The sequence below is a fragment of the Cygnus atratus genome, chromosome 6, assembly GCF_013377495.2.
Source record: "Cygnus atratus isolate AKBS03 ecotype Queensland, Australia chromosome 6, CAtr_DNAZoo_HiC_assembly, whole genome shotgun sequence".
Lineage (NCBI taxonomy): Eukaryota > Metazoa > Chordata > Aves > Anseriformes > Anatidae > Cygnus > Cygnus atratus.
Window position 1 is genome coordinate 56,250 of NC_066367.1, and position 26,855 is coordinate 83,104.

A 26,855-nucleotide genomic window follows, 5' to 3' on the forward strand; every position below is an offset into this window, starting at 1 on the left:
TTAGAATAGGTTAAGGTAACTTAAAGGAAGCAAATTTATACTCTTAAAATAGCAAATTCCTTGTATCATATACCTATTGTATTAAAACAAAAATAACAACAACAAAACCCTGTCATAATATGTTTTATTCTGTCCTTTTTAAAAACTAAGTTATTGCTGGATGTCGATGTTCTATCTAATACACTTGCTGGATGTTGATGTTCTATCTAATACACTATAGTTGAGCACAGTTTATATTTCTGGTTGTGTAAAATTAAAAAAAAAAAGTGACTAGTATTAAGGTTTTCATGACAATTAGCTGAATACATTGTGGCTTGGCTGGTTGTGCGCTTTAAAGCAGAATACCAGTTTAAGTGGGTCAAGTGTCCAATTCAAATTGCAAGTCCTGATTTAACTTGTTTGCATTTTTTAAGTTATTAATCTCTTCTATTAAGGGTCCTCTAAGTATGTCCAACGTCCAGTATCCATCAAGAAATGTCCTTTCAGAAAACATAATTATACTCAGTGTTTCAGGAAGCATCATCTGAGTTAATATAGAGCAGAAGAGATTGCAGTGTTTGTACATGGGAAATAAAGATTAGTATCTGTGTGATATACTACAGCTAGTATCATTCAACAGGGTCTTTCATCCAAATGTGCCACTTGTTAGAGTTTTATCATAGGTAGCTTTGGGTATTCAGGTTTCATTGTCTGGAAATTTAGCAATTCAACTAATGTGTTCTTCAGCGAAGTTTCTCCGTGTTTTGTCATCTTAAATGCCTTTGTAATTGTTTTATGAAACATTCACCTAAAAGCTCTGAACTGACAGCTGGTCTTGAAAAGTTTTATGCTATCATATCTAACCTTAACTTCAAAAATTAAGTTCGGTTCTAAACAGAAGGTAAAACACAACAATGAACTTGATTATAGAACACTTGGCGTAATCTTGTCATAACAATTTATTTTTCTTTCATAGAACCGTAGAATGGCTATGGTTGGAAGGGACCTTAAAGATCACCTAGTTCCAATCTCTGCCATGGGAAGGGACACCTTCCACCAGACCAGTCTGCCCAAAGCCCTATCCAACGTGGCCTTGAACACCTCCAGGGATGGGGCATCCACAGCTTCTCTGGGCAACCTGTGCCAGTGCCTCACCACCCTCATAGTAAAGAATTTCTTCCTAATACCTAATCTAAATCTACCCTTTTTTAGTTTAAAAACATTACTCCCTGTCCTGTCAGGAGTTTTTCCTTTCCATGGCCAGACATTAAAAATTATATATGAAAAATAAATTCTTTGGTACTTACACCAAAACCCCTCTGTCAACCAATATCGTCGAGATATTTTGCAGAACACAAATACTGAAACTACTAAAGCTGAAGTTACCAGAATAAGTAACGATAGTTTTCTTTTTCTTGTTTCTTTCATATACTAAAAGGCACATACAGAGTCAAGCAGGTATAAAGATGTCTAATGTGTGTATTTTCTGTTTCATTTTTATTTTATTTCAGCTCCACGTGTGCCCCATTTTCACTTGGAAATAGTGGCAGCAGCACTGGAAATCCAGTAGTGAGCACTCCAGCCATGTCTTACAGGCTTAATATTGGAGAATTTCTCACCAACAGAGGAGATTCAACTACTACCCTCAGCAGCACCAGCAGTCTGGCACAGCTTTTGCAAGAACGAGGCATCTCTGCCAAGGTTTATGATAGCCCCCTATTAGAAAAACTGCCTTTGCTACAGCCCCCTCAAACAGTCCCTTTCCCTTCTACTCCACCCAATTCTCCCTCACATTCACCTTGTCCTTCCCCTTCACCATTTGAGCCTCGAGTGCATCACTCAGAAAATTTCCTGGCTTCCCGACCAGCAGAAACATTCTTGCAGGAAATGTATGGCCTAAAGCCCTCCCGCAACGCTCCAGACATAGGCCAGCTGAAGATGAACCTAGTGGACAGGCTGAAGAGGCTGGGTATTGCCAGGGTGGTTAAGCCCCCTGAGACAGAGGACCACAGGAAGAATCAGGGGCCAGAGGTTAGCTTGCGGAGGCAGGACTCAGCTGTGTTTTTAAATGCTGGTAGCAACTTAATGGCAGGACTGAGAAGAAACCAGAGTCTTCCAGCCATGATTGGAGCACTGGGAGCTCCAATCTGCACACAGTCGTCAAAAATGGATATCCTAAAGGAGGACTGACTGGTATGGACTTCTAGCATAGTAAATAATACTTGAGGGATAAACATCCAGTATGGGCATGGTTAGGTGTGTTATAGAAGAGTTGAAGAAGGCATGTGCATGTTAAAAGATGGGGGAGAGAGAAGTGTTGGGATCAAGGAAAAAAGAACAATGCTTAGGTTTGAGGAAGAAGGCTTTGGTGGAAGATAAGAAAAGAAAGAAGCCAAAGCTTAGTTTTGTGATCCCTTCAGCATCTGTCTTAGCTTAAATAAAAGACCATTGTAGACATTCTCAGTATTTCAACCTTTTAAACTGTATTTGTAAAACCATCTTACGGGTGCTGTTCTATTTTTTCTGCCATATGACCATAGGATTTTACTATTTGTTAGCAGTCAGACCATATCATTTATATACAATATTAAAATAATGATCAGTCTGACCAGCATCATTGGTCCAAGTTCTTCTCTATAGCAAACAAATGCAAAAACTTGGGACATTTTTGATTCTTGTATTTTTCTAGTTCAGAAACCATACTCTTTTGAACTCCCCACATTGAGAATCAGGTGAGAGAACCTTTAATTCTATGTAAGAAAATAGTACTTATATTTATGAACACCAAAATATGTGGTCAGCATTTGTCTTTTAAGAGTGCAATTGTGCTAGTGAGGTATTAACAGAAATTAATTTCTTTCCAGAGCTTCTGAAGCATACAGTGGAAGGTGCAATGAATAAGAATTACGAAGCAGAAAAGTATATATTAGGTGAAAATTTCAAGCTAAGAAATCTTTCCGAAGTGTCCCGTGCATCTTTTTAAATGAGGGTATTTTTGCACATACAAAAAAATCTCAGGCACATTTTTATTTCCTTTTGCAACACTGAAACTAGGTGCTCAATTCAATTATTTCAATTCTATTTGAAATACGCAGAGAGCATTTACTTAAATGCTTGAAAATTCAGTAATCTGACTCTTCTCTTGACAGGTAGACATTCTATACATTTTAGAGTTTTGCAGTAAACATCATGCCTTTCATTCAGGTATTTCTGATTTTAGGCAGGATTTTGTTTAAAAGATTTCCTTCAGAGCAAAATTTACCATTCTATATTCAGAAACAAGAGGTGAAAGCTAGTGTTCTTTGTAGCATTTTATGAACACAGATCAATTTTATCTGTTGGAATCCCGTGTTCCAATGATGGAGAGTGGTTCCGAATCTGCTTTTGAACAGAACTAAGGCAGGCTTTCTGTCCCGAAAGAAAAATCATTTGGAGAAATCTGATTTCTGAGTGGTATTCAGTAAAGTGTTATTGTCCATGCTGCTTTTTGGTTTCCTTTCTGTTCAAGCTTTTAGTTATAACTGAATAATCTACAATAGATTTGTAAGGTAACTTAAAGAAGAAAAAGTATTTGCCCCAAGTTCTTTGGAGGAATAGGCTAGTGACCAGAGTGGAAAGGGATTCTTAATCTGTATGTGATTTTTCACTGTACATATTTAAATGATTTTAAAGTTTGTTTTCATACAATTAGATAAAACAGTCAACATTTACCTTGGTTGTTGCAGTGTATGTGGAACATAATGGCTGGTATCTTTTTGGGTGCATGGTGTGAAGCATTGGTATAATTACACTGATTTGCATTTGGCATATGGCACATCAAAATAATCAGCACCGTTTTTGCTTCAGGGTTGAGTGGAATAGGGTAGGAAAACAAAGCTTCTTAAACTGATTTAAATGTGGCCCTTCTGCTTGTACATCCCTATAGATCTTATGATGACTCTTTGATATAGCAGTCTTTTTTTTTTTTTTTTTTTGTAAAATTAAAACGAGTAACCACCTCAAACTTGCACAGGGATTCTCAACAGAAACTTGTCTGTCAGCAGCGCACAGAAATATTCAGGAATTCCTGGAGTTGCCTTTTGCTATCTAAGCAAAAACTTAAATTTATAAAAGGTGAATTTTATTTAAAATACTATATATGGGTTAATATTTTTTTTAATGAAAAGTATTTACTTCTTTTCTGTAAGTATTTGTTTGTACTTCCTTAACTGTGCACAGGGTCTTACCTAGCTAAATAAGGCAAGAATGAAAGGGCTGGGAGGAGGTAATGTTGCTCTCCAGTGAACTAAGGAATGAGTTGACAAAAGGTTAGACAGTTTTGGTATAAACAGAGAAGTATATAATGTGTCAAAAGCATGTCCATTTTATGTACATTTATTATAGGAATACATGTAAGTAAGTGACAGACAATTTCTAAAGGTATATCACTGTGTTTCTAACTAGCTTCATTAGTTAACTCCAGCCATTTGATCACTGTGTGTTATCAACATAAACAGCAAATCAATTAAATCAGAATTCCTTTGGCAGACCAGGTTTCCATTAAAATTGATATAACAGCACATTAATTAAATGCATGTTTCTCTTTGGGACACTTCCATATTCCATAGTCTAGCAATATAAACTGGTTCAGTTCAAACTGTATTATGGATATGTCACAAGGTTGTTTGTTTGTCTGTTTTCTGTAGGATAATGTATTCTCAGATACTTTACACAAGGCAGGAAGATGATGAAAGAATTTGTATACTGTTGCGTTTATCTAGTTTTTGATGCTGTGACACAGTGCTATTGAAATTCTGTTGTGCATTTTGTATGCATGTGTCTGGCTTGCAGCAACAGGGAAAGATTTACCACTTCTTCCAAGTTTACTGCTTTTTGCCAAAACATAGAAGACAAACTTTTTTTGAATAGCATACATGTTTCTGACAATATATTAAAGTTGCCATCGTTCTAGGAACTGATTTGACTTGTTGCCTCTTACAAGAGATGAAATGAACTCGCGTGACTAAGGTGACTGAGCTCCTGCATAAGATCATTTTGTCCTGTGCAAATGTGATTTGGTTGAGTGAATTAATGGAGAATTGATGGAGAAATGCACTTGGCAAAGGTTCTGTTACCTTGCAGGTTTGAGACAAAAATAGGTGTTACAAAGAAAGGAATTACCCATGTTTGTGAAAGTTTCAAGACACTGGGAGAGAAATTCTTGTAGTTTTTACCTTTACTCAGATTGGCTTAAACCAAGTACAATTGTATAGCTTTCTAGTTTTATAGACATACAGCTCAAGTTTCACTGTGTTTGATAAACTTGGAGGTAACTGCACACTTGAAATACCTGTGGTTGATGAAGCCAAAAGTCTACTTTAAGTTAAAGAGCAGCAGAGAGGGAAGGAGAATGTTAGGTTTGAGCCTCCTTTGACTGTTACACGAGAGGATTACACACAATGTTTTCGAATGGTCTGGGAACTTTTGTTGTTGTTGTTTTGTTTTTGTTTTATTTTCATCAGCTTTTTGCACTTACTGTTGTTTCATAGTGGAATGTAAATTTCATAATAAACATGTATAACGTCATTTTTCAATATGTTGGTCATCTTGTGTGGTTTATTCCAGGTATCGTCTCCTATACTGCAACGTTCTTTAATAAAACTAAAATTAGACCTTTTTAAAAATCCGCTGGAATTTAGTGACTGGTGCACAAGCTTGGTGAGCTGGTATCTGCACAAGCACTGTCTGTAAAAGCTATCTGACAAATGGATTCAAAAATTTTATCAGGCTGTGCTAGGCTGTTTGCTGTTGTGTTTATACCTAAGCAATTAAAGGTAGTATAGATGTGCAATACAACCTGCAGTTAGACTTTGATTGCAATGTAAAAGTGTGATAGTTAAATCTAGGAAAAAAAAGAAAAAACACACTTAAAGAGTACCTTCTGCTGCGTTTTGAAAAGCATTTTACTTAATGAAAAACTTCACAGAAATTCATGAATAGCTCATCAATTTCTAGACAGAATGTGAGCCTCAATTTAAATGAATGTCCTCGTGTTTTCTGTTACTCTTGTAGTTGTTTTTCTCTCCTGTCATTTTACAGCACATAATATGTTCTAGCATTATGGTGTCAACTAGCAAAAAATAGAAAAGAGATTGGACTTCTTTGCTAGACTTAAGTATCCATTAGGTTGGGGAGGGGTTCTGCATCTATGGTCTCTTGTTTGGAAGTATATATTCTTCCCTTGTTTTCTTCAGGCCTTCAAGGGAGGATTGGGTCTTTTTACAGAGAAGTGTGTGATCAATGCTGTTGTTTTTCTGTCTTACTAGCTGATGTTATGTCAGCCCTTCTCTATATTTGTCATAAAATGGGAGGAGAGATTGAAACCAAGCTACTTACCCTTGAGGAGTACTGCCATTGTGCAGGTATCACTGAAGTTCCCTTTGCACATTGGTGCCAAATTTTTGTCTGTCATGTCAGCCTCCAGTTGTGCATACTTCCAGTGCACACTTCTGCAGTTGCTTTTCTGGCTGAAAGGCTCTTATCATTTTCCCGAAAATACTTGGTTCCTTCCATGGTACAGAATGGAAGCAGCATTGATTTGCAACTAACGGGTTCTTACTCTGGTTCACCTAACTTAATTACTGGCAGTGGTTCCTCTAGTAGTCTGTGCGTCGAACATTTCAAGGAACCGGGAACCACCACTATCCTACAGTATATATCCTGTATTTATTTAGCTTTCTTTCTTTTCTAACATGAGACTTGCACCCTTGTCAAACTGAAGCTGACTTTTCAGCTCAACATTTCATATGCTGAAGCCTGAGTTGGATGTCTAGAGGGTTGAACTGGTCATGACGCAGTCTCTGATAGCTGCACATCCTTATAATAGGCCACCATAACAAACCTGGGACACTTTCTGTGCTGTGCTCTGTTACACCATTTGCTAGACAGATAAAAGTTCCTATTATTGTCATACATGTCATACATACATAACATGGTGATGTTAACAAAGCATACATATATAAACACTGATTTGATGATGTTTATGTATTTTAGTCATTCTCTCCTTAAGGTTTGGGCTTCCTAGCTTCTCAGCTGCTGACATAATGTGTCTCTGTATCCTTCAGAAAGCCCAGTAAAACATTGCATGTACTCTTTAAAGTTCTTCTCCAGTTTTCAGGGGGATGAGGGATTCCACTGCCACTGGAGAGAAAGGTGAGTTTGGGGGAAGAAGGCCCTGAAAAGTAGCCACTCTTTTCTGTTGATTTCATCTGTTCTGAAACACCTGAGCCCAATGGCTCAGCCAGCTGAGCCCAGCCAGCTTTGTTCTAAGCGGGTACACTCTCAGGTTTAAGAGTCTGTGTTTTTTTTTTGTTTGTTTGTTTTTGTTTTTTTTACTTATTCTCTAGCACTTCAGATGTAAAAAGGGGAAAGGTCTGATGCTGTTGGGCTTCTGGGAAGTGAGTTAAATTGAAGCCATTAGAGTTCAGTTACAAAAGTTCTTTGATTCAGCAGGGCAGGATTTAGTGAGGACCCTGTAGGACTCTTGCTGGGAGTTACCCTCACTCTTTCTGGTATTACATTAATAGTTGGCAGGACAGACTTTTCTTCTGCTTACTCAGCACCTGTAGATCTTGCTTATCTCTTAATGCATGTTTAGTAGCTCTTGTGGGGTGAGAGCTGGGGAGAACTGAGTAGGCTTTACTGCTTTTATTAAGTTGAATCGCCATTTTAGTGTTGTTTTTTTTTTTAAAATCAGTTGAAGCTCATGTTCAAAGAAGGGTATTAAAATATGTGAGATCATTTTCACTTTTATTTGGTGTCTATATAAAGTCGATCTGTACTCTCAATCCGTTATCTGTATTGATATAAGTAGCTAATTCTTAGGACTGCTGAAAGTAGGCATCTGCCTGCAGAACCTGTAAAACACTCGATACGTTCATACCTACCATTACCTATGTGACCAAACTGGATATATTGCAAGTTGTTTACAGAAAAGACTAGTCTCTAGTACTTGTGCACAAGCCCAAAACATCATATTAGATCCATTCCTCTATGAACAAATTTTGAAGAAATATTACTGGACACACAGCAGTTGCTGCTCAAACAAGATTTACAGATGTGTATGCAATAACTGACTTTTGACCTTCAGTAATGTACCTGCTGTGACAACATGAGGCTTTCTAAGAAAATGGAGGAAGGTGCACTAAGTAAATAACAACAGATCTAATACTGAATCCTCCTCACTTCTCTTTCAGTATTTTTAACAGCATTCCTAGTAGGTAGTCATGACTCAGACTCCCTCTGTGTACAGTGTTTACCAGAATCCTTGCAACAAAAGTGGTAAGAGATGTAGTAAATCTCTGCTAGACTTGGGCAAGGTAAGCAAGAAACGTGAGTAGGAGTAACGAGGACTTTAAATTCTTAACATCTGCTGTTCTCAAAATGCTCTCTCTCTCAGCTCTGTTCAGTTTGGGATTTGAGTTTTTTTTCTATATGGTAGCATTATAATTCAACAAATAATGATATGCCTACGTGTTAAGATTCTTGTAGACATTTTAAATAGTTGCATATCATAGAGTATACATGCTGATGTGAAGTATTGTATATAAAAGATGTAAAAAAGTTAGGCTAATACCTTTTACCTCATGATTGGGGCATGCTAAGAGAGTACTAACAGATTATCTTAGCAGCTCCATGATGGACAGTAATTTATGCCTTTTTAACATCATTGCATAGGATCAACTATCTGAGTCCATATTAATGTGTACAGGTTATAATAGATGAAAGAACCTACATAATTTTAAACAAAAGCAATTAAAAGATTTGTCAGTGTAAAGCTGGGAAACAGTACATGGTGTTTTTGTTGTTGTTGTTTTTCCTGTGAATTGTGGTTTATCTATAGCATAAATAATTCTATTTCTTATTTTAAAATCAGGTCCCTTTTACTAAGGACCGTAGAAAGCCAAAATAACTTTCTGTTTTATGCAAAACCTTCCAGGATGTCCAAGTTAGTATCTGCTTAAAAGAGGAGAGATCTCAATATAAAAGATTAAATGCTTTCCCACATGGAAAAAAGGTGAAGTTTATACCCTGCCCCCAACCCCTAAAAATATAATTCCCTAAAAGCTTTGGCTGCCCATAGTAACTGGAACCTTGCTTTAACTAGAGGTTGTGGCCTTGTGGAAGTGCCGCAGCTCTTCAACCTAGGGCACTTGCCTCAATACCCAGTAAGAGTTGTAACCCCTTTGAAGCTGCAGAAAAAGAGCTAGAACTAAACAGAAAGCTCAGGTGTGTCTCAGTAATGTGCAGTAAGGGCAGCACAAGGCTGGCCAGCTCCGGCCTCCGAGGTGGCTCCCGCGAACTGGTTAAGACCCCTCTTAAAGCCCTTTCTTTCATATTGATGTCTTAGAAAATACCAAACAAAAATATGCCTTTGTCAAACTTTCTTTACACTATAGTTTAATATAACAAATTCATACAGCCCTTCTTGAACTGTATTATTTTAATATTGGTCTTATATCTGACTTAAAAAAACATAACAGTAATTTTATTTTTCTGTATGATATTTATGACCTCCTTGTATTAACATTTCAGCCGTCGATGTTTATCCAAGTTTTAGACAGCCAGCAAGAGTTAACTCTGTCACTGCTTCTGTCCATATTGTTGGGTATCCATATTATAGGGAAGGATTCTGAAAAGGAATCCAAATTCTTCTGACAAGATCCTTCCCCCCCCCTCCCCCCTGAGATATTAGCGTATTGTCTTTCTTTTTACTCATTCAGAATTATATCTGAAAGAACTAGTTCTGGCATTTGTATGTAATAAACAAATATGTAAAGAGAAAAAGAGAGCAAAATACAGGTTTCTGTTATAGACTCTTTGAAACGTAAGCAGCCAACCATGAGTCCCCTAAATGACCACAGTAGTGTGCTTGGCACACTGTAGCACTGAAGATTTGCATGCCCTTCTACGGCTGAACGATCAGCCCCCTCCCCTCCTAACCTCAAAAGTTTGTCCTTGTTTCCTAATGATCATAGTTGAGGCATTCAGCCAGTGACCAGAAAAACAGTGCTGACACTACTGATGTTGTACTAGAGCTGGTCTGATCAGCAAAATGCAATGCTTTCCTCATTCCACTCGAACTTCTTGACGTTCTAGTTATTTTGGAGTTTTGCCTTTTTACCTTGTCTTAATGTTGACAGTCTTTTGAAGCTGTAAGGTGTTAAATGATCTTTGCTTAGTTCCTGCTCACTGCTGGCCCAAAACTCCACATTTAATTACTAAAATAACAGAAAGTATACCCCTAGTACCTTGCAAAGCTCCTCCGTTATAGCTGATCACACCAACCCTGCAGCACAGGAGGGTTTTGTTTTAGCAATACAGTTGTGGTTCTGGTAACTGAAACATTTAAGGATGCTAAGTAACTTTTGACTGCAGCTCTGAACCCTTTTCATTTGCAGAGGTATGCTCCCATCTGGGAGGCTGTTGGAAGCAAAACAGGAAGCACCCTCATGTGAGTACAAGGGCATGAAGCAGTCTGCTCCAGAAGGAAAAAATACTCTTACCTGAAGAGATGTCAGATTTCCTGCTTCTGATCACTATCCAAACTTACTGCAGCTTTGAGGATCCCAATTTCCTATTCTTTGTATAATGTACTGAACGGGTTATTTCTGGAACTAAAACCTGTGGTTTTTTTTCTGAGGCCTGGTGTGGACCTAAAGCTGAAAGCTGTTTTTAATCAGGCAATCATACAGGAGGTGGGACCTACGTTAAATAATTGAACTGCAGCCTTTGATTTTACCTTCTTCTCTTGTGAACAGGATATGCTCTTACTGCCTAGTTAAAATGGATAGTGTCCTCTTGATGCAAACTGTTAACCTGTTTCAAGCTTCCACTTTAAAAAAAATTCAAGCATTACCCCTCCAGGACCTATTGAGACTTGATGATTGGCTTTATAGAGCATTACAGGACACAGGCATCCCTGTGTCTCTTCTATTACTTTCTGAGCTCCCAAAGTCCTGTCCCAGACAAAACCAGTCTTTGTTCAAATGTGCCTTATTTCTCTGGAAGTAGGCTCTTTTGTGGTTTGTGTTTGTTTGTTTGTTTTACTTTAGAGCCACCTGCCTTAAGTTTTAATGTCCTGAATGCTCACGTTCCTTTTTGTGCTTGTGTGAGTTGTGCATAGTGCATCAGGAATCCATACCAGGGGTGGAAAACAGTCAACATCTTTGCATCCTGGCTGCTAAGTTCACAGAATTCAGTATTATTATGAAAAATCCTCTGCAGTTCCAGATTGAGTCATTAAATTAATAATGTTATGTTGATTTCCTTCTGGCTTATCAAGCTGGATGTAAGTTATGTTAACGTGAGAGTGGTTGTTGATAAGGGTTATGCTGTTTTAGGGAATTTTCTCATTTAAAGAAAATGGGGTGCTCAGCATCAGCCCCACAGGCAGGGCTGTTGCTCTCTGTCTCCTGGTGCTAACAGTGTTACAATTTGCTTTAGTAACACAGGCTGAGAGATCTGTCAGTTCTCATTGATTATAGGCTATCATCAAGGCTCACTTGCAGTAATGAACTCTCTGCCTGGAGGATGTATGCATAAAAGTCTGCACATGTGGGTTATGGCTCCAGCTGCAGCTCCAATTGGCAATATATAGATTGATATATAGATTGCATCAGTACCCTATTTTGTTTCTCAGTTGAGTGACATCTTGTGGTAACTCTAAGCTCTTGATCTGTTCTGCATTATTTAGGAGTGTGCCATAGTCTTAGCTGGATCATGGAAGGTGATTGCTAGCCAACTTGTGCTGTTGGACTTGTGGCTTATTCATCACTTAGGGTCAGTGACAAATCGTTTTTGTTCAAGAACTGCCACTCTCAAAATTCGTCTCCTGGCTGTCAGTAAGGCCTGATGTTTGGACACCCAGTCACTCAGCAATTTGACACCTGCTTTTGCTTTTTGCTTCATGATTGACAACTTTTGTCAGTTTTACTTCTCTCGTGCTTCACAATTGTTCTATGTATTGATATAGTAGAAGAATACAGTTTAATTGGTGTCTGAGGGAGAAGTGTTTCTGATTCATCGCCCCAAACTGATATGCCACCATACAATCAATATATCCCATCTCACATCCTTCCGTAGAAAACATGAAGGAGAAGCAGGCAAATCTACCAAGCAACTATTTCCATGGCTTAGGAATTCATCATGTAATAGGCTGAATCTTGTACAAAATACTTCATTTTGCTGAGATACATGCTGGTCTTGTCTTGGGGCCTGCTATTATGGCATAGAAATCTTTTTAATGTCACATGGGTGCAACTGACTAATTCCTGAGAAGGATCGTAGGTTGGTTTATGTTAGTTTCTTTGGTTGGTTTTGAGAGCTTAGATGTGATTAAAGGTTTAAATTCACCTTAAGGGCTAAATGTTGTGTTTCCATATCCACATCCCCATTGTTAGAGTAAATATTATTATCCAGAATCAGGAACAAAAATTATGAATTATGAGTATTTCCTCTCTGGGTTCCCCAGGCTGCTGTAAAGGCTTTGGAAATTGCGTCTGGCTACCAGCTCCTACAGGATAAAGAGCATCTCCCTGTAATCTTCCTGAAGGGTGTCTCATTGTTCTGTGGTAGCTCTGTACTGCTAGCTGCTCTTGGAAACAAATTCACTGAAATTTGGGAACGAAATCATATTTCATACCTGCATTTCATGCAGACGTTTCCTCCAAGGTTTGAAAAGTTTGTGCTGGAGGTGTGACTGATCTGTACATCCTGCCCTAGTCTGACTGTTGTGGGGCACCACTTGCTAGTGCTTCCCCCTAGCTGGTGCTCCAGGAGGGAGGGGGTTGTGCACGCTCAGCAATTGTTTCCTTCCCCACTGTTCAAGAGAGGTATTAAAGCTGTGTTCTCTCACTAGAGACACTGCAAGGACGACAAATGCAGCAGTACTGATTCATCTTTTTTCCTCCCAGTCACAAATGCTATTCTAAGGACACTGCCAAGGCACTACAAATTAGTCTTCTGTTACCTTCACAACTGGTTCTCTTATTTATTACTGGCAAGAGTATTTTCTCTCCCTTTTCATTATGCCAGGGTCTCAATGACTCAGACTCTGATGTTTTGCCTTACAGTCCTAGGGAGTGCAGAAAGTGTCAAATACCATCTGTGTTTGCTGTTATACACAGCTAGAATACCTTAAATAACTTGTTTTTTATTTTATTTTTATATATATATGTGTGTGTGTGTGTTTTTTTGTTGTTGTTTTTTTTTTGCATCTCATAGCACACTTCAGGCAGGAATAATGAGCACAAGCTTTACACGCATTTTTTTTCTTTTTCCGCAGGTATTTCTGAAACACCATGAGCAAGACACTTGGAGAAAACAGAAGAGCTGCAGAAGTCCAGAAGGCAACTTTGGCTCTAGAAGCAGTAAGAAAACCTGTGTGGTCTGGATGTGTGAGTGGCACACCTTTACTAACTGGCTAGGGGGTCTTTGACATAAAGCTTGTAGGGAGCGTGCCTTCCAGCCTGAAGGGCAGGGAGGCTGGGCAAAGTGTCCCAGAGCTTTTGGCACACACATACCTTAGAAAGCAACCATAGGCCAAAAGTGATTTTTTGCTTAAATGGATTTCTTTGTGTCTACCTTAAGTATGAGTCATCAAACACTTCATGTTGCAGCTTGATCAGGTCCCTCACCACGTGCTGCTGTAATTAAGTAATTTGGTGTTACTTGGTTTAAAACATCTCTTCATAAAGGAAAAAAAATAAACACACAAATATTTTCCCCTAAAACATTAGAGCACCTGTAATTATAATCTTCAACTGCATTATTTTGGCTGCATAAAGGCTGACACCAGCTGGCCAGCCTGAGGAACATATAACATACTTAGGTCTTCTGAAGGATACAGTAGTTTAGTGGAACTCTTCAGCAGGCAGGATCCATTCCTGTAACTTGAAGCTGGACTTGTCTAGTCAGTTAGTAAAAGGGAGAGCAGTCTCATGGCACTGCCTCCAGGAAGGGCTGTCTCCTCGAGTCAGCCACTGCGATCCAAGACATTTAGCCTTTGCTGTGCTGAGTGAGAGGGTAATTATGCTGGAAGCTATGTATTATTTCTGCATTGCTGAGTTAGCCAAGGAGACGTGCTGTTAGGAATGGGAGTTAATCCATACTGTAAGGGGCTTGGGCACAAGGCTCTGGTACCTGCAGTGTAACTCAATGGGCCCCAAGGGTTCGTTGGGGAGAGCAGAAGAAGAGTGGGTAGGGCTATAAGACAGAGTGGTGAGGTATGTGCTTTCATCCTATGACACTGTGTGATTTGCTAGAGACAGATCTCAAGGAGAAAGAAGAGGAACTTGAAGCTGTGGGACCATGCTGCAGGATGGCCAGAATGGGCTTCAAAGAAAGGTAGGAGAAGCATGTGAGATAACACTGTAGCACTCACCAAAGGTGCAAATAAGACATCTGCAGAGGTTCTACTCCCTTGTCTGGCCTGTGAGGGAAGTTAATGCAATGCAGCCATTGTCATACTTTCAAATTTCATAAAATATTTTTCCTCTCAGTAGCAAGACGAATGCCAGCAACTGACACCTGTAAATCATAGTTCCATTTATCGCATATATCAGTTTTGATGCTTTTTGACTAAGCCAGTGCCTAGGTTCATGATCACTCTGGTAAGACCAGGCTAAAACAGGAATTTGCTAGTACTGGTAAGGTTAGCAAAGAGTCAAGGCAGGTCATAGTCTTGGTCTGTCGCACACTGTCTTGGCACGTGATACAGCATGGCCCATAGTCCAAGGAAGATGTTAACTCCTCAAGCTGAAAAAATAGAAGCAGGGAATGCTGCAGAGCTGAGGAGTGGGGTGGGAGAAGGCAGTAACAGGGATTTTTCAAACGAATACACTTGGAAAATACTAGCATTGCTATGGTAGGCTTTGGTGTTTTATTTTTTTTAGCTCTCTCTCTCCAGGAATTCCCTTTAAACTGAAGCACCTAAGCTGCAATACTTGTTTTTCTTTCATTGGCATCAGCACTTCTAGGATGTACTGGGGAGTGGGTCTCAAATGTCCTAAGCAGGAATCCATGGAGCTAGGAAACATACCTGAAGGGGTGGAGTCACATCTTTTAAGGGAGAGGGTGAGTGTGTTGATTGATGTCTGGTACATGGCTGCTGTGTATTTTAAGGCGCCCTACTCTTTCACCTCTAAGTTACTACTCTTTAAGAATGATAATCTGGGCACTCCCCTGCTGTGGAGGCTGCAGATACTACAGCATTCAGTGTAAGGACAGCCTAAAAATCTTGGGAGCTGTTGCAGTGTGGATGTTTGCTTCCTGTGGGTCTGACTCTTATTCTGTATGTGCAAGAAAGGCTCTGCATTTCACTGTCCCACTCTTTTTCTCTTTCAACTTACAGCAAATTTAGCTTATTGCTAATCGGCTCACTTCCCTGAGGAAATCTGCTTAAGAGAGTGTATGCTGGCAGCCTGCAATAGTGCCCTGTCCATTAGCTGTTAGGAAGCTGTATGTTGGTGTAAAAGATCATGGTGGTCTACCTAGGGCTGTACTGCCAGAGTGTTACCTACAAATGCATACAAGGGGGAATAAAGGGAAGTCCTCACTCTCTGAAATTAGGCTATTTTAGACTATTTCTGGGTGACAGTTCTAACAATCTGCTCCTTTAAAATAAAATAAATAATAATAATAGTAATTAAAAAAAAGTGAGTAGGGAAGCAAGGAGGGAGTCAAAGTAACTGTGTTTGTTATTTGTTAATACTTGTTTGTCACAAATCAAGTTAACAATTTGCTGCTGTTTGTATTTACCAATTGTGATGTTGCTCAAATTTATAAAGAAAAGAAACTAACTGCTTTTTTTCCTTCCTTTTCCACAAAGAAAGCAAAATATCTACTGCAGAAGAGAAGCATCAAGCAGAACATTACATCAGTTGAAGAACAACACCAGATAACTGCTCCTTGATGAAAATGTTATCCTGAGGTAAGTACAGAATTAGTGAGCAGAGACCTACGAGAGTTGGCATGAAGTTAGAATACTCTAAAATCTGTAAATGTTTTGCTGTGTGCGCTCTGGCCCATCAATGGCTGTACGCTTGTCACTGCCTGGTGTGCCATCACAGTGGCAGGAGTGCCTCTAAGACCATACAATGTGTGTGCCTCAGCAACATGCACAGGCCCTTTGAAGCCTGTCCAGTGGTTGTCATGTAGCTTTACGTATTTGCTACCATACCAGAAGCATTAGAAGTAGAGGTGATTTCCTTTTTCCTTCACGTGAATAAGTGTAGTGAATAATTAAGTCTGTGGAGCTGCAAGGATTTCTTGTGAATTAGCTAGATGGCAGTTGCTTTATAGCAGGAGACTAATTGTGGAAAAGATTGAAAACTTACAGATTTGACTTCTAATTGAAGAATTGCTAATCGGATTCATTACTCATTATATGAGGAGATTCATAAGTAAGACCTTGTTTATGGCACGCATTAATCTTGCTGGAAAATTCACCCCTATTTTTACACCATGAAATCCTGAGTAACTATCTCCCTCAGCATAGCCAACTGTTTGCATTTGCTGTATCTTTTCCTTTTGATTCCCAAGGAAAAAGTTTCCTTCGTGAGCATGCTGTCAGTCAGACTCCTGAATTCAGAATCTCTTGGCTCACTTAAATTTTGTCCATATGTATAGTCCATAGGACTAAAGAAGATCCAGCTTTACCTCTAAGGGAAAGGGAACAGTGTGAGTTCAGTAATTTGACTGTACCTGATCCCCAGCGGGCTGATCTACAGTGTGACAAGCAGGGTAGTTAGAGTAGCAGGGGGCATAGGGAGTCCAGGGTTCCAGCACAGAACTGGAAGTTGCTGAAGAACACAGGTGTGATGAAGAGCACAGGTAAAGTGCTGAAAAGTACATGTGGATGAAAATCCACATTAACCAGGTCACATTAATTATTTTGCTAACAGAATAATATGCTTGTTTGCTTATAGTTTCTATTCAAGAAAAATAATTTGTTGGCTTCTCTTGAATTACATCTTTTTAGACATTTCCAAATAGACAGCTTGTATGTAGACGCTCGTCTATTAGTCCTTGCTTCAGCACAACTTTCAAGGGTTTCATGATGACTCCCTAAACAAGTATCAACAAGTATCTGGGAAAATTACTCCCAGAATTTGGAAGTTACTCCCAAATTTTCCTGCTTCTGTAACTGCTTGCTGCATTTGCCATTTAAGGTTCTCATTTTTATCAGTCAAGTATCACTCTTCCCTTATCCTTACAGACACAAACTGTTAGCAAAGAACGAAGAAATATTCAGTACAGGAGATCAGGGAGGGACTTAGGCTCCTAAAATAGTTCCATTGAAGAGTTATCTGTTCAGCTAAATCATCACCTACGTTGATACAATTACTAACACTGAAATCTGTAACAAGGATGTAACAATGAACATCTCATGTGAAAAAAAAGACAAAAATCCGACAAAATAAAGGGAGTAAAAAAGCTTTAGCTTTTACTCAAAGCTTGTGAAAAATCCCTGTTCTGTGCACATACTAATCACAGAGGCAATATAGGCAATATAATGTTTCTAAAGAGCTGTTCACTTATCTAGTAAATTCTTCTTTTTCTATGCCTACAACTGTGACTCAAAGGTCAGCAAGGTAAGTGAACATCTTGAAGCATAAAGCTGCACCTGTGTAATAGATTTGAATGTAAAGATGTTAGGGGTAGAGAATACTCTGAAATGCAGGTCACAACTATGAACTGCTAAGTATGCTGCAGGACAAGTTCTTGACTTTTTCTTAAGGAATACCAAGACTCTAAACCTAAACGATTTAAAGGGGGGGAGAAAGTAACAAAACACACTGATGTGTGTATCCTGTAAAATCAGCAGCCCCCCCTTTTATTTTAGAGAAGTCAGTATAAAATACACAAGGCTTTATAACTGTTGTCTTCTTAAACTTGCATTTGCAATATATCTTAATAAAGAAACAGCAATTGTGGTACAGCTGAAAGGACCCTGAGTGTATTTTATGCTAGTAAACTACAAATTCAAGACCAGGTGAGATGCTCTCAGGTATAAAGTGTCATACAAATTAATACTAAGTTCTTAAGACTTTTGCTCCTTCTCTATTATCAATAAAAACATTTGCATTTGTGCTACCAGTAGACACTGAAAGTCTGTTATATTTAACCAAATTCTTAGCTGATACCAGCTGTTTAAAGCTGCTGCAGCTCCTCTTGCTCTGCTGTTCTTTCTTGTTTAGTTGACAGGAAAGATGAGCTTTTTCCTCAGTGTGAAACTGGGCTGTGGCATCTGCTTCGCTGCATTCTGTTTGTCAATCTTTCTGCTCACCTCTTGATTCACAGCTGTCAGGATGGTGAGAATATCTTCTCCTCTGCAAAAATAAATGTTGTATGATAGCAGCATTTAACATCAGAAAACATACTGCATTCTCATATATCATAACCTATGCAAGTGCTAACAGCTCAGGTTTTAAAGAGGCTTCAAAGCAGTTAGGTAAATTGCTTCAAACAATATAAATGGTGTTACTCTGTTCTAAATTGCTGTTGTCACTCTGAGCAAGCACTGCCACTGCATATCATCTACCACTGCACTCAAATCGAACTCCTGTAATTCAGAATTTAAAAAAATAGTGTTGCCACAAAGTAGTTTATGGAAATACAGTTACCGAGGACAGCTGTTCTCCAAGTGCTGGCATAGTGACTGTATGTACCAGCTCCCCTGGCTTGAGCTTCTATAGGAAACATAGTCTTGCAAGGTAGCCATGCCCAAGAGGAAGTCTGCCTCTGAGGGGATGCACTCAAGCTGAAATCTTGCATCTGTTTCTAGAGAAGAATCTTGCTCTCCAGAATCTGTTTCAATGGTTACACCTTTCTGGCGAGCATCACCTTGGCATGCCTGAACAAAGAAGACTTTTGGTTTTCCAGCAAGTGAGTGGCAATTCTGCCCAGTGAAAGAAGTAGTCAGTTCCTGGATAGGTACTTCCTGTCCATCAACACCATATATAATGCCTTTTTTTCCATGAGAGAGAACACAGCAAACAAAACAGTCTTTGTCATTGTGATCTTTGCACCGGTAGATGTTCACAATCTTACGGATTTCTTCTGCAGTGAGGTCTTTATATTCTTCTATCTTAAAATGAAGGGTGCTGAAGACTTTGCTCAGAGCAGCTGGAAAGTAAACAGAAGGGTGATTAAAGCAGTCTTATAAAAACTGGACTCTTTTTGCAAATTATGTTTCTAGAGGAAGCCACTTATTTTTAATCCTGCTATACTACTATCCAGGTAGTTATACTCCTGCTCTGAAAATAATCTAGAAGTCTAATGACTAATCATATTTGTACCAAATTCCCTTAGCCCTCATTACAAACCTTCCTTGTGATTTTGCTGTTTAGTATTGCCTTCGTATGGAAAAGTGCAGAACTAGCTGTTATCTCCCCAGCCAACTTTCAAAGCCAGTCTTTGCCTCTCGCAACAGGTGTCAAACATTGCTATTGCTTTCCCCGAGAGCGGAGGCATTACATTTTTGGGTAATACCTGTGTCACAAGAAGATTACTTGCACTCTGACTCTTGAATTAAGTTAAGAGTTAAATTCTATCAGCGAAGTCCTGCTGACGGATTTTATCTCTTGGTCTCGATAGCGCAAATATGCCCATTTCGAGGATCCTAGGACCTGCAATGAGCTACGCTACTCTTGCAGGACAGCCTGCTAAAATCAGGGCCACTGAATAGCGACATAATGGAGTCCCTAAACTCCATGCCACCCACAAAACTTTCTTGTTTCCCTTTAAGCTGGATGTTAACTGAAATCCAAATTCTGGTTCTGCAGCAAATCTGCTTCTGATTCTGCAGATTTTAGAAGTAGTATGCAACTCAAGTCACTACAAGAAAAGTAGACTAGAAATGGAAGCTTGAACTTCAAACACCTAGTGCACAATACAAAGTTTCCTATTTTTAAGTCAGTCTACTCTCCCTGAAGTGAAGATATGTAAAGTCACCTTTTAATGTTCACTGTACCTGCATCCACGTCTGTCCCATTCCGATCATTCATCTTTTTGAGTTCTGGGACTTCTTTCCTGGCTTTTGCAAAATTGTGATTATTCAGGATCAGGCATACTCCACGGGGTCGGCTGGTCATTTTGTAAGCTTCAAGCTGTTGGAAAGACAGACTGCTTGTGACTGCTTCTCAGCCCTTGCTTGTGGCACAGAGGGGTAAGGAGGCAACTGGCCTCGCTGGGCAGCTCTCCCTGCACAGCTTTGCTCCCAGGATGTGGCAAGTTGCTGCTCCACGGCCTCTGGGAGTCTTTGGTGCTGCACAACAGCACCCTGCCCCTCCAAGCCTTCATCATCATGCTCGGCCCACAAAGGGTGCTGCATTCACCTACTTTCCAGGCCCAGTCATCCACCTACTGCATATTTCCTGGTATAACAAACTTGGCTTACCTTGCTACTTTACAAATGTTTTTTTGTTGTTTTAACACTGCAGCAGGTTCTGCCCATGACTTAGTATCAAAATAAGGGACATTACAGAGTGCATTTTTATTTTTCTAGACTGCGCCTTTAACAGGCTGTGCATATAAGAACTGTTTGCCTCCCAAAGGAATGATCTCTTCTGAGACAAAATTATGACATTTTTAAGACACGTACTGACTTACCTGGGAAAACTGATCACAACTGCCAGGAGAATCGTGTGCCACACATGATGCCCGCAATCTGGGACAGGCTGAATACACATAAAGAAAGTATGCATAAGTAGAGAACTTAACATTAGAGAAAGAATTGAATCTCTGTTCCTATTCTCTATTCACAAGTACTTCCAAGAGTTGAACTGTTCTCTGAAAATACTGAACTGTGGTTGAATGACTGTTCTTGTTAGCTATAAACCACAGCAAGAAAAATCACCCAAAAGGGAGTTAAAAGTACTGTGATGAGTTAGTAAACAGCTGCATATCTGATCACTTTTCAGAGAGACACGTGTAAAAAAGTGAGATGCAAGTGCTGTAGAGGGTCCAAAAGCTGGAGAAAAGCAAAAGATTCGTTTTTGAAGGAGTTTCACTTACCTTCAGGGACTCCTGTGCTGCTCCTCTGTCCTTCTGTTACAAGCATCTCTTCTTCACCTGAAAAGCATTCATTATTAGTCCTGTAAGACACCTAAGTGTCACTTCAAGAATAAAACTTGTGGGAAAGAGGCCTTGTTTTGTTTTGGTTTAGTTTACCAAATAGGTTTAATTCATATTCTTCAATTTTCTTCAACAGGCTCTTGTCAATTTTTTCACAAAGAGTCTTCAGGACAGTGAGGTTGTCTTCTCCCAAAATCCCCTTCTTCTCCATCTCAGTGAAAACGTCGAGCATTGTCTGGGCAATCAGAAAGGTAGTCTGCTCTTAGGGCACATCCATGCTGCTACTGGGAAGGAAGCTGCAGCATGTGCATGTGCACCCAAGCCAGCCTGAATAAAAGTATCTTTTCAACATGCGTATTTCCCTCACACTGCTCAGAAATGCTGAGATCTAATGCAGGAGAGCTAATGGTGATCACACAGGAGGGGAGAAAAAAAAGGATAACTTTTATGACTCCCTTCATTCAGCTGACTTACAGTGGCAATTTTTTGCACTCAGCTGAAACACAAGCATCACGCTAGTGACCAACTTCAGGCAGTGGCAACAATGGGTATAACCATGCAAGTACGGTATAAAGAGTTCTCTGAAGCAAGAGGGAACCTAAGGGACAGGAGCTCTTGCCAAACAGTGAGTGGCAGAGCACAGTGGTCACCCCATGGATTTACTAGAATAGCTAACCACTCATTGGTCACAGTTTTTACTCTAAGAAAAGAGGTAAGATTTTAAAAGAGTTGTCATTAGGCAGTCAGAATTGCAGGCTGATACAGTGTAACAGCAGCTGGATCGCTGTAAGTTCTTGTAAGATCTCTTGGGTCTTAGCTCAGGTAAGGACCTGCTGCCTAGATCTGTATTCTGAGTTTGGAAATAAACAGAACCAAAACATGAAGTAATAGCCACAGTGGGTGATTCTCTGTGTTTGATACTGGCTTAGAAAGCAGCCAAAACAAAATCAGTCGGAAAAGATTAGTGAATGAGCTCAGCAGCCTTCTACAGATCAAAGCCACTGAGTCTCCCAGTCTCACGTGGAGCCTGGGCATGAAGGTGTCATGCCTGTCCCAGGGCTGGCCCATGTCCTCTGGGCTGTAGGACTACTGCTAGAGCTACACGTTAATACTAGCACAGAACAGAAAGGGTCACCCTTTTCCTTATGGTCTTTTCAGTTTTAGTGACACTCATTCCCCACAGAGCAACCCAAATGCTACAATGCATTATAGTAATAATTAAAAAAAAAAATGATTAAAGCAATTCTTACAGTTTCAGGGCTTAGCTTGCATTTTGGTAATTCTTTCCCCAAAAGAAATTTGAAACACTTCATCTCCTCTTTCGTGATGTTTTCTGACAGCTGATAGAGCAGGTACCTAGAAAGAGCAGTGGAGGACATTGTTTCACCATGTTCCCTAGCATGCTCCTTAGCGCAACTTGGCACGGTACTGTTCAACTGTTCCCTTAGTCTCCTCTGTGCTGCCTTCTCAAGCACATGGGCCCCTTTTTTCCTTTTTAGCGTGAGGGGATCTCAGTGAACAGCCAAAAATCAAACCATTTCCAGCTGTAATTAAAAAGATCTGTGTTTTCCTAAAATCAAAACTGCACTGAGACTTTCTAGTACTGAGTGCAGAGACAGAGTCACAGCCAGTCACTTACTACAGCCCACAGCACTTGGGGGGGGAGGGGGGAAAGACCATGATAAGCTGTGAACTATTTCAGAAAGGTGCAGCTTCGTTTTCTCCCTTCTAGTGGATAGAAATTTCTATTTTCTCTACTGCTTATACCTGCTTTCCCCTGGAAAGACGCAGGAGCTTGTGTATTTCCAAACCTTAGCCTGGTGTTTAACTCATTGGTAAAAAACCTACACTGACCCACCTGAGGTCAGTGGATCCCAGAGAGCAAGCTCCGGGGCCAGGCTTAGCCTACCACCACCCCAGGCCACCTGGTGAACCCATGCCACTAGCCACTCACCTGAACGGTGACACCCGTGCCCTGCCTGGGATCTGAAGCTCCCTCTCCATCACCTCTCGGCTGGAGCCCAGCTGGGCAGCCAAGAGGTCCATCCGATTGATCCGGTAGAGCAGCTCCCGCAGGAAGGCCAGGTCCCCTGCCTCGATCATGCCTTTCTCCAGCAGCACCTGGAAGAAGGCCTTGGGCTCCTCAATGGCTTCCTGCTTCCTCACAGGGACGTGCTCCAAGCTGAGAAACTTCATAGCCGCCAGCTCAGCCCTGTCCAGCGCCTCGCTGATTGCATAGAGCTGTCTGGAGAACTCCATGGCCCAGTCAGGCCCAGGCCACAACCACTTCCTCACCGCCGGCCTTCTCAACACTGCTGCTGTGCTTCCGTCTGCCACCGGGCACGGGAGGGAGGTGGCGCGTGGGCCACTGGGAGCTGTAGTTCTTTCTGGATTCCTAACTAGAAACTCCCCAGTTTAACTTAAAAGCTGTGTGCCTGCCAGAGAGGAGCTCTCTCAGACACACCTGAGGCCCACTCTGTTTGCAGTTATGGAGCACTATTTAAAAAGATAGAAACATTCTGAGGAAGCAGAAAATCCCTACCATACACTTGGCACAACTAGGCGGAGAGTACAGGGCCTGGTTACCATCCACCAGAGCTGACCTCCCATGAGCTCATCTCCCTGGGTGTCACTGCTGGGCAAGCTCCTCCCTTCAGCCTGGGAGCCACCATACCTCAGATTTCTTTTTCTTCCATTGTCACGAAATACTAATACACCCCTCTTTACTGTTAGAAAACAAACAAAAACAAAAAACCAATACCAAATAGGTCTTCTTTTTCCAACAGAAAAAGGATGTTTTCATACAACTTCAAACATGTACCACTGACAAGAAAAGTGACTTTTACATAGCATGACTGATTTCATTCTACATGCATAATACAATGTGCTGCACACTTTTATATTAAAGCTGCCCCCTGCTTGTTTGAATTCTTCTCTTTTTGCTTCATAAAATTCATACATCCTCTCAGTGAAATCAGTAGGTGGAAACTGGTGGGGGAAGCAAATGAGAGCTCTGCCTGCATTTTCAAGTACTTCATAAAAAATACATGTTGAGCCCACTTGAAAACTAATTGCTGGAGTGACACTTCAGTGGTTAAAAATACAAAGATGACTTTGCCAATAAAATATTTTCCCAAGCCACGCCATTATCTTCACACATCTCAAGATATTTCTGCCATGAAAGAATACATTCTTGAAAAAAAAAAAAAAGAACTTGTGCAGGTCAGAAGCTCCCTCTGCCTGGGCATTTGCTGCAATCACAGCTCTCTAATTTAAGGGCACTAACAATTCATCGCCATTTTAACGTGAACAGAAAGAAGTTCAGAATGCCACAAATGAACTTCCTCTTCATGAGCTGTTCCTAGGACACTGACAGGAAATACACACACTCAGTTCAGGTGGTCGACTCTATACCCTAACAGGCACTGGCCATTGAACCAGCTTCCCTCCAAGCCCTGAGGACTTTTAGCAACAGGCTTATAGGAGGACAGCACGATGGGGTGAGACCTTAAAATGCTACATAACCTCTGTTACACCTTCTGTTGCATAGATGGTATTTCACAACAACGGAAGGGAGGAGATTTTATTAGTTGGATTTTCATCCTTCTGAAATTGAACATTAACACCTTATCAGGAGAGCCACCCTCAAGCATCCACAGTCCCCAAAGAAATAAACAAGGTGTCAAACGAGGTATGCACTGATTTAAAAACAGACACACAGACACCACCCCACCCCACTCCCCCTAAAAAAAGGAAAAACATGTTTGGCAATATATTAAGCAGAAATATTTACGAAGTCATTTATCAATGTACAAAGCACTACGCAAGATACTTGATTACAATATGCGTACAAGCTGGGTCACAGGTGGAAGTAACCTGAATGCAGCAAGATATTTTTTAACAGCCTATGAGCTAACATGCCCTCAAGTCATGTTAAAACAAGCTCTTTCTAGTAAATAGACTGCAGGAGGTATGGATCCTTCTCTTTGCACTGATATGCCACAACAAAGCAGGCCTAAACACAAAGTGGCTAGAGGAATATAAAACTAATGTAAAAGACCTAAGCCAAGCTCAGAAGCAATGTCCAGAATAACTTTCCATCTAGCTAGAAACGTATGACAGTTTGGAACCACAAAGCCCAGTCACATCAGGGGGCTGGGGAATTCCTGTAGCTGTCAATAATAGAACAGACAGAGCAATAAGTAAAGGCACGACTACAGAAAGGAAATACAGAAATGAGTATCTGGGAATTCCCAAAGATCTTAACTATATTTTTTTAGCACATTGCACAAAAGCCACTGCAAACTAAACATGCTGTTATCTGTTCATAATTTGACACATCTCTAGCTGAAAAAAAAGGCAGATCTGAGTAATTCCAGAGAACATGTTCCCAAGTTAGTTAGTAGGTCAGAATTAAAAAAGGCAGCAAGCACAGGCTGAACACTGAACATTTCCTGAGAAAAATCTAGCTCTGGACTCTCTGCTGCACAGCTGTATCTCCTAAATATTGTGGATTTTATTTCCACGTCTCCTTGGACTTCAAGTCCCTGATCTTACAGACAACAGACACAGACAGCAGTTAAATCTAAAACAAAACAATCAAAACTCCCCAGTAGATTAACTAACTTTACACCACTTTGAAAACTTAAGAGCGAACCTTTATAGAGGTAGTGGGAAAACATGTACTTACAGCAGCCCATGCAGTGGTAGAAAGCAGGCCATGATCTGAACACAGGCAGGCTCCTCACACGTACCACTAACCCATCCCAATAGTGGCAGATTACCAGGTGACCCTAAAATCTTTACAGCAGAGAGAATGATAAACTTCCCATGGAAGGGGGGTGTACACAGCTCTCTGGGAAACTGGTGTTAAACTGAACGAATAGGTAAGGAGATGCAAATTAAGAGGGCAGAGATTTGTGCCTCTGAATAACATAGTTTCCGCATTCTGTCTTCTCCTACTCTTCTAAGCATTTCCCCTTTCAAACAGCGTCACTCTGATCTTGCCCGCTTGCAACTTAAGCCTACACGATTTTAACTCATCAGCCTTGCTTTCCTGCCAACCTTCTGAGCCCACTTCCTGGTGTTAACACTTCTACTGGCTGAAAGCAAAATACAGAGTTGTGTGCCAGTATTGTTTCAGTACAAAAGTCTGCCTCCCAGACAGGAGGTGAAGAAAAGGGAGGACGGACTGAATAATTATAGCTGAGTGCCTTCAGAAAGGAGAGGTAATTGCCCCTCACCATTCTCCAAGTTGTGCTACAGAGGAAAAACAGTCAGAAAGCTGCAGAGCCTTCAAATTTCCTTCTTACCTTTCAGTTCGGGGGGGGGGGGGGGGGGGGTGCAACAAATACATAAAAGAACATATCGTCCACCTGGCTGCAGGCCTGTATGAGCATATGTTGCTCAACCCAAGAAGGAAAGTGGTTTTGTTGATCACTGCATGAGTCACATAAAAATTCACAGCATAGCTGCTTCCTGAAATTACTTGTAACAATAATTGACAGACAGCCTCACCACAAACAAGGCAAAGGAATTAACTAGATTATATCTGAGCCACAATCCAAGGATGGTAGGAATCAAGGCTCCTAATTCTTCTTGCTGGGCCTGGATAGTGTGTCCAAGAACAGACAACGACCATTATTCTCTGCCACTACTCCTCATCTGTTTGTCCATGGTCACTTCTTTTCCCACTATCAATACATTAGTTTCCAACACGTTCCCCCCCCCCCCCCCTTTCATCCCCACCTCACTGCCCT

At 40.5% G+C, this 26,855-nt stretch overlaps 2 protein-coding genes across 19 annotated transcripts in view; one reads left to right on the forward strand and one right to left on the reverse strand.

Annotated features, from left to right (window-relative positions):
- TRAK2 (trafficking kinesin protein 2) overlaps window positions 1-5,554 on the forward strand; it is a 41,736-nt gene extending 36,182 nt beyond the window's left edge. For 12 of the 16 annotated variants that reach the window (XM_050711390.1, XM_050711396.1, XM_035537063.2 and 9 more), the window contains one exon: window positions 1,491-5,554. In XM_050711390.1, the coding sequence (XP_050567347.1) occupies window positions 1,491-2,169 (679 nt within the window). In that variant the 3' untranslated portion in view covers window positions 2,170-5,554. The remainder of the gene's footprint in view (window positions 1-1,490) is intronic. The other 4 variants (XM_050711399.1, XM_050711391.1, XM_050711398.1 and 1 more) reach the window with 4 other exon arrangements.
- Window positions 5,555-17,438: 11,884 nt separating this feature from the next.
- Window positions 17,439-25,891, reverse strand: CASP8 (caspase 8). Of its 3 annotated transcripts, none has more exons than XM_050711411.1 (9): window positions 25,787-25,891; window positions 23,051-23,822; window positions 22,347-22,452; window positions 21,193-21,331; window positions 21,037-21,093; window positions 20,632-20,699; window positions 19,994-20,129; window positions 18,645-19,146; window positions 17,439-18,350 (listed from the first exon to the last, which is right to left on the reverse strand). In XM_050711411.1, the coding sequence occupies exons 2-9, from the start codon at window positions 23,353-23,355 to the stop codon at window positions 18,215-18,217; spliced, it is 1,449 nt and encodes a 482-aa protein (XP_050567368.1). In that variant the 5' UTR covers window positions 23,356-23,822; window positions 25,787-25,891; the 3' UTR covers window positions 17,439-18,214. The 3 variants fall into 3 exon arrangements, with proteins under 3 accessions (XP_050567368.1, XP_050567369.1, XP_035392969.1); XM_050711412.1 differs by having other exon boundaries at window positions 23,051-24,084; XM_035537076.2 differs by having other exon boundaries at window positions 23,051-25,268.
- Window positions 25,892-26,855: the final 964 nt, after the last annotated feature.

What these genes read in the sequence shown, in the direction of transcription:
- CASP8 (XM_050711411.1), bottom strand. Translation starts at nt 23,355, where the DNA reads ATGGAGTTCTCCAGACAGCTCTATGCAATCAGCGAGGCGCTGGACAGG. An exon ending in GCACGGGTGTCACCGTTCAG is followed by an intron (nt 22,453 to 23,050) that starts GTGAGTGGCTAG and finishes TGCTCTTTCTAG; the next exon opens with GTACCTGCTCTATCAGCTGT. An exon ending in GTTGTGATCAGTTTTCCCAG is followed by an intron (nt 20,130 to 20,631) that starts GTAAGTCAGTAC and finishes TCTTTCCAACAG; the next exon opens with CTTGAAGCTTACAAAATGAC.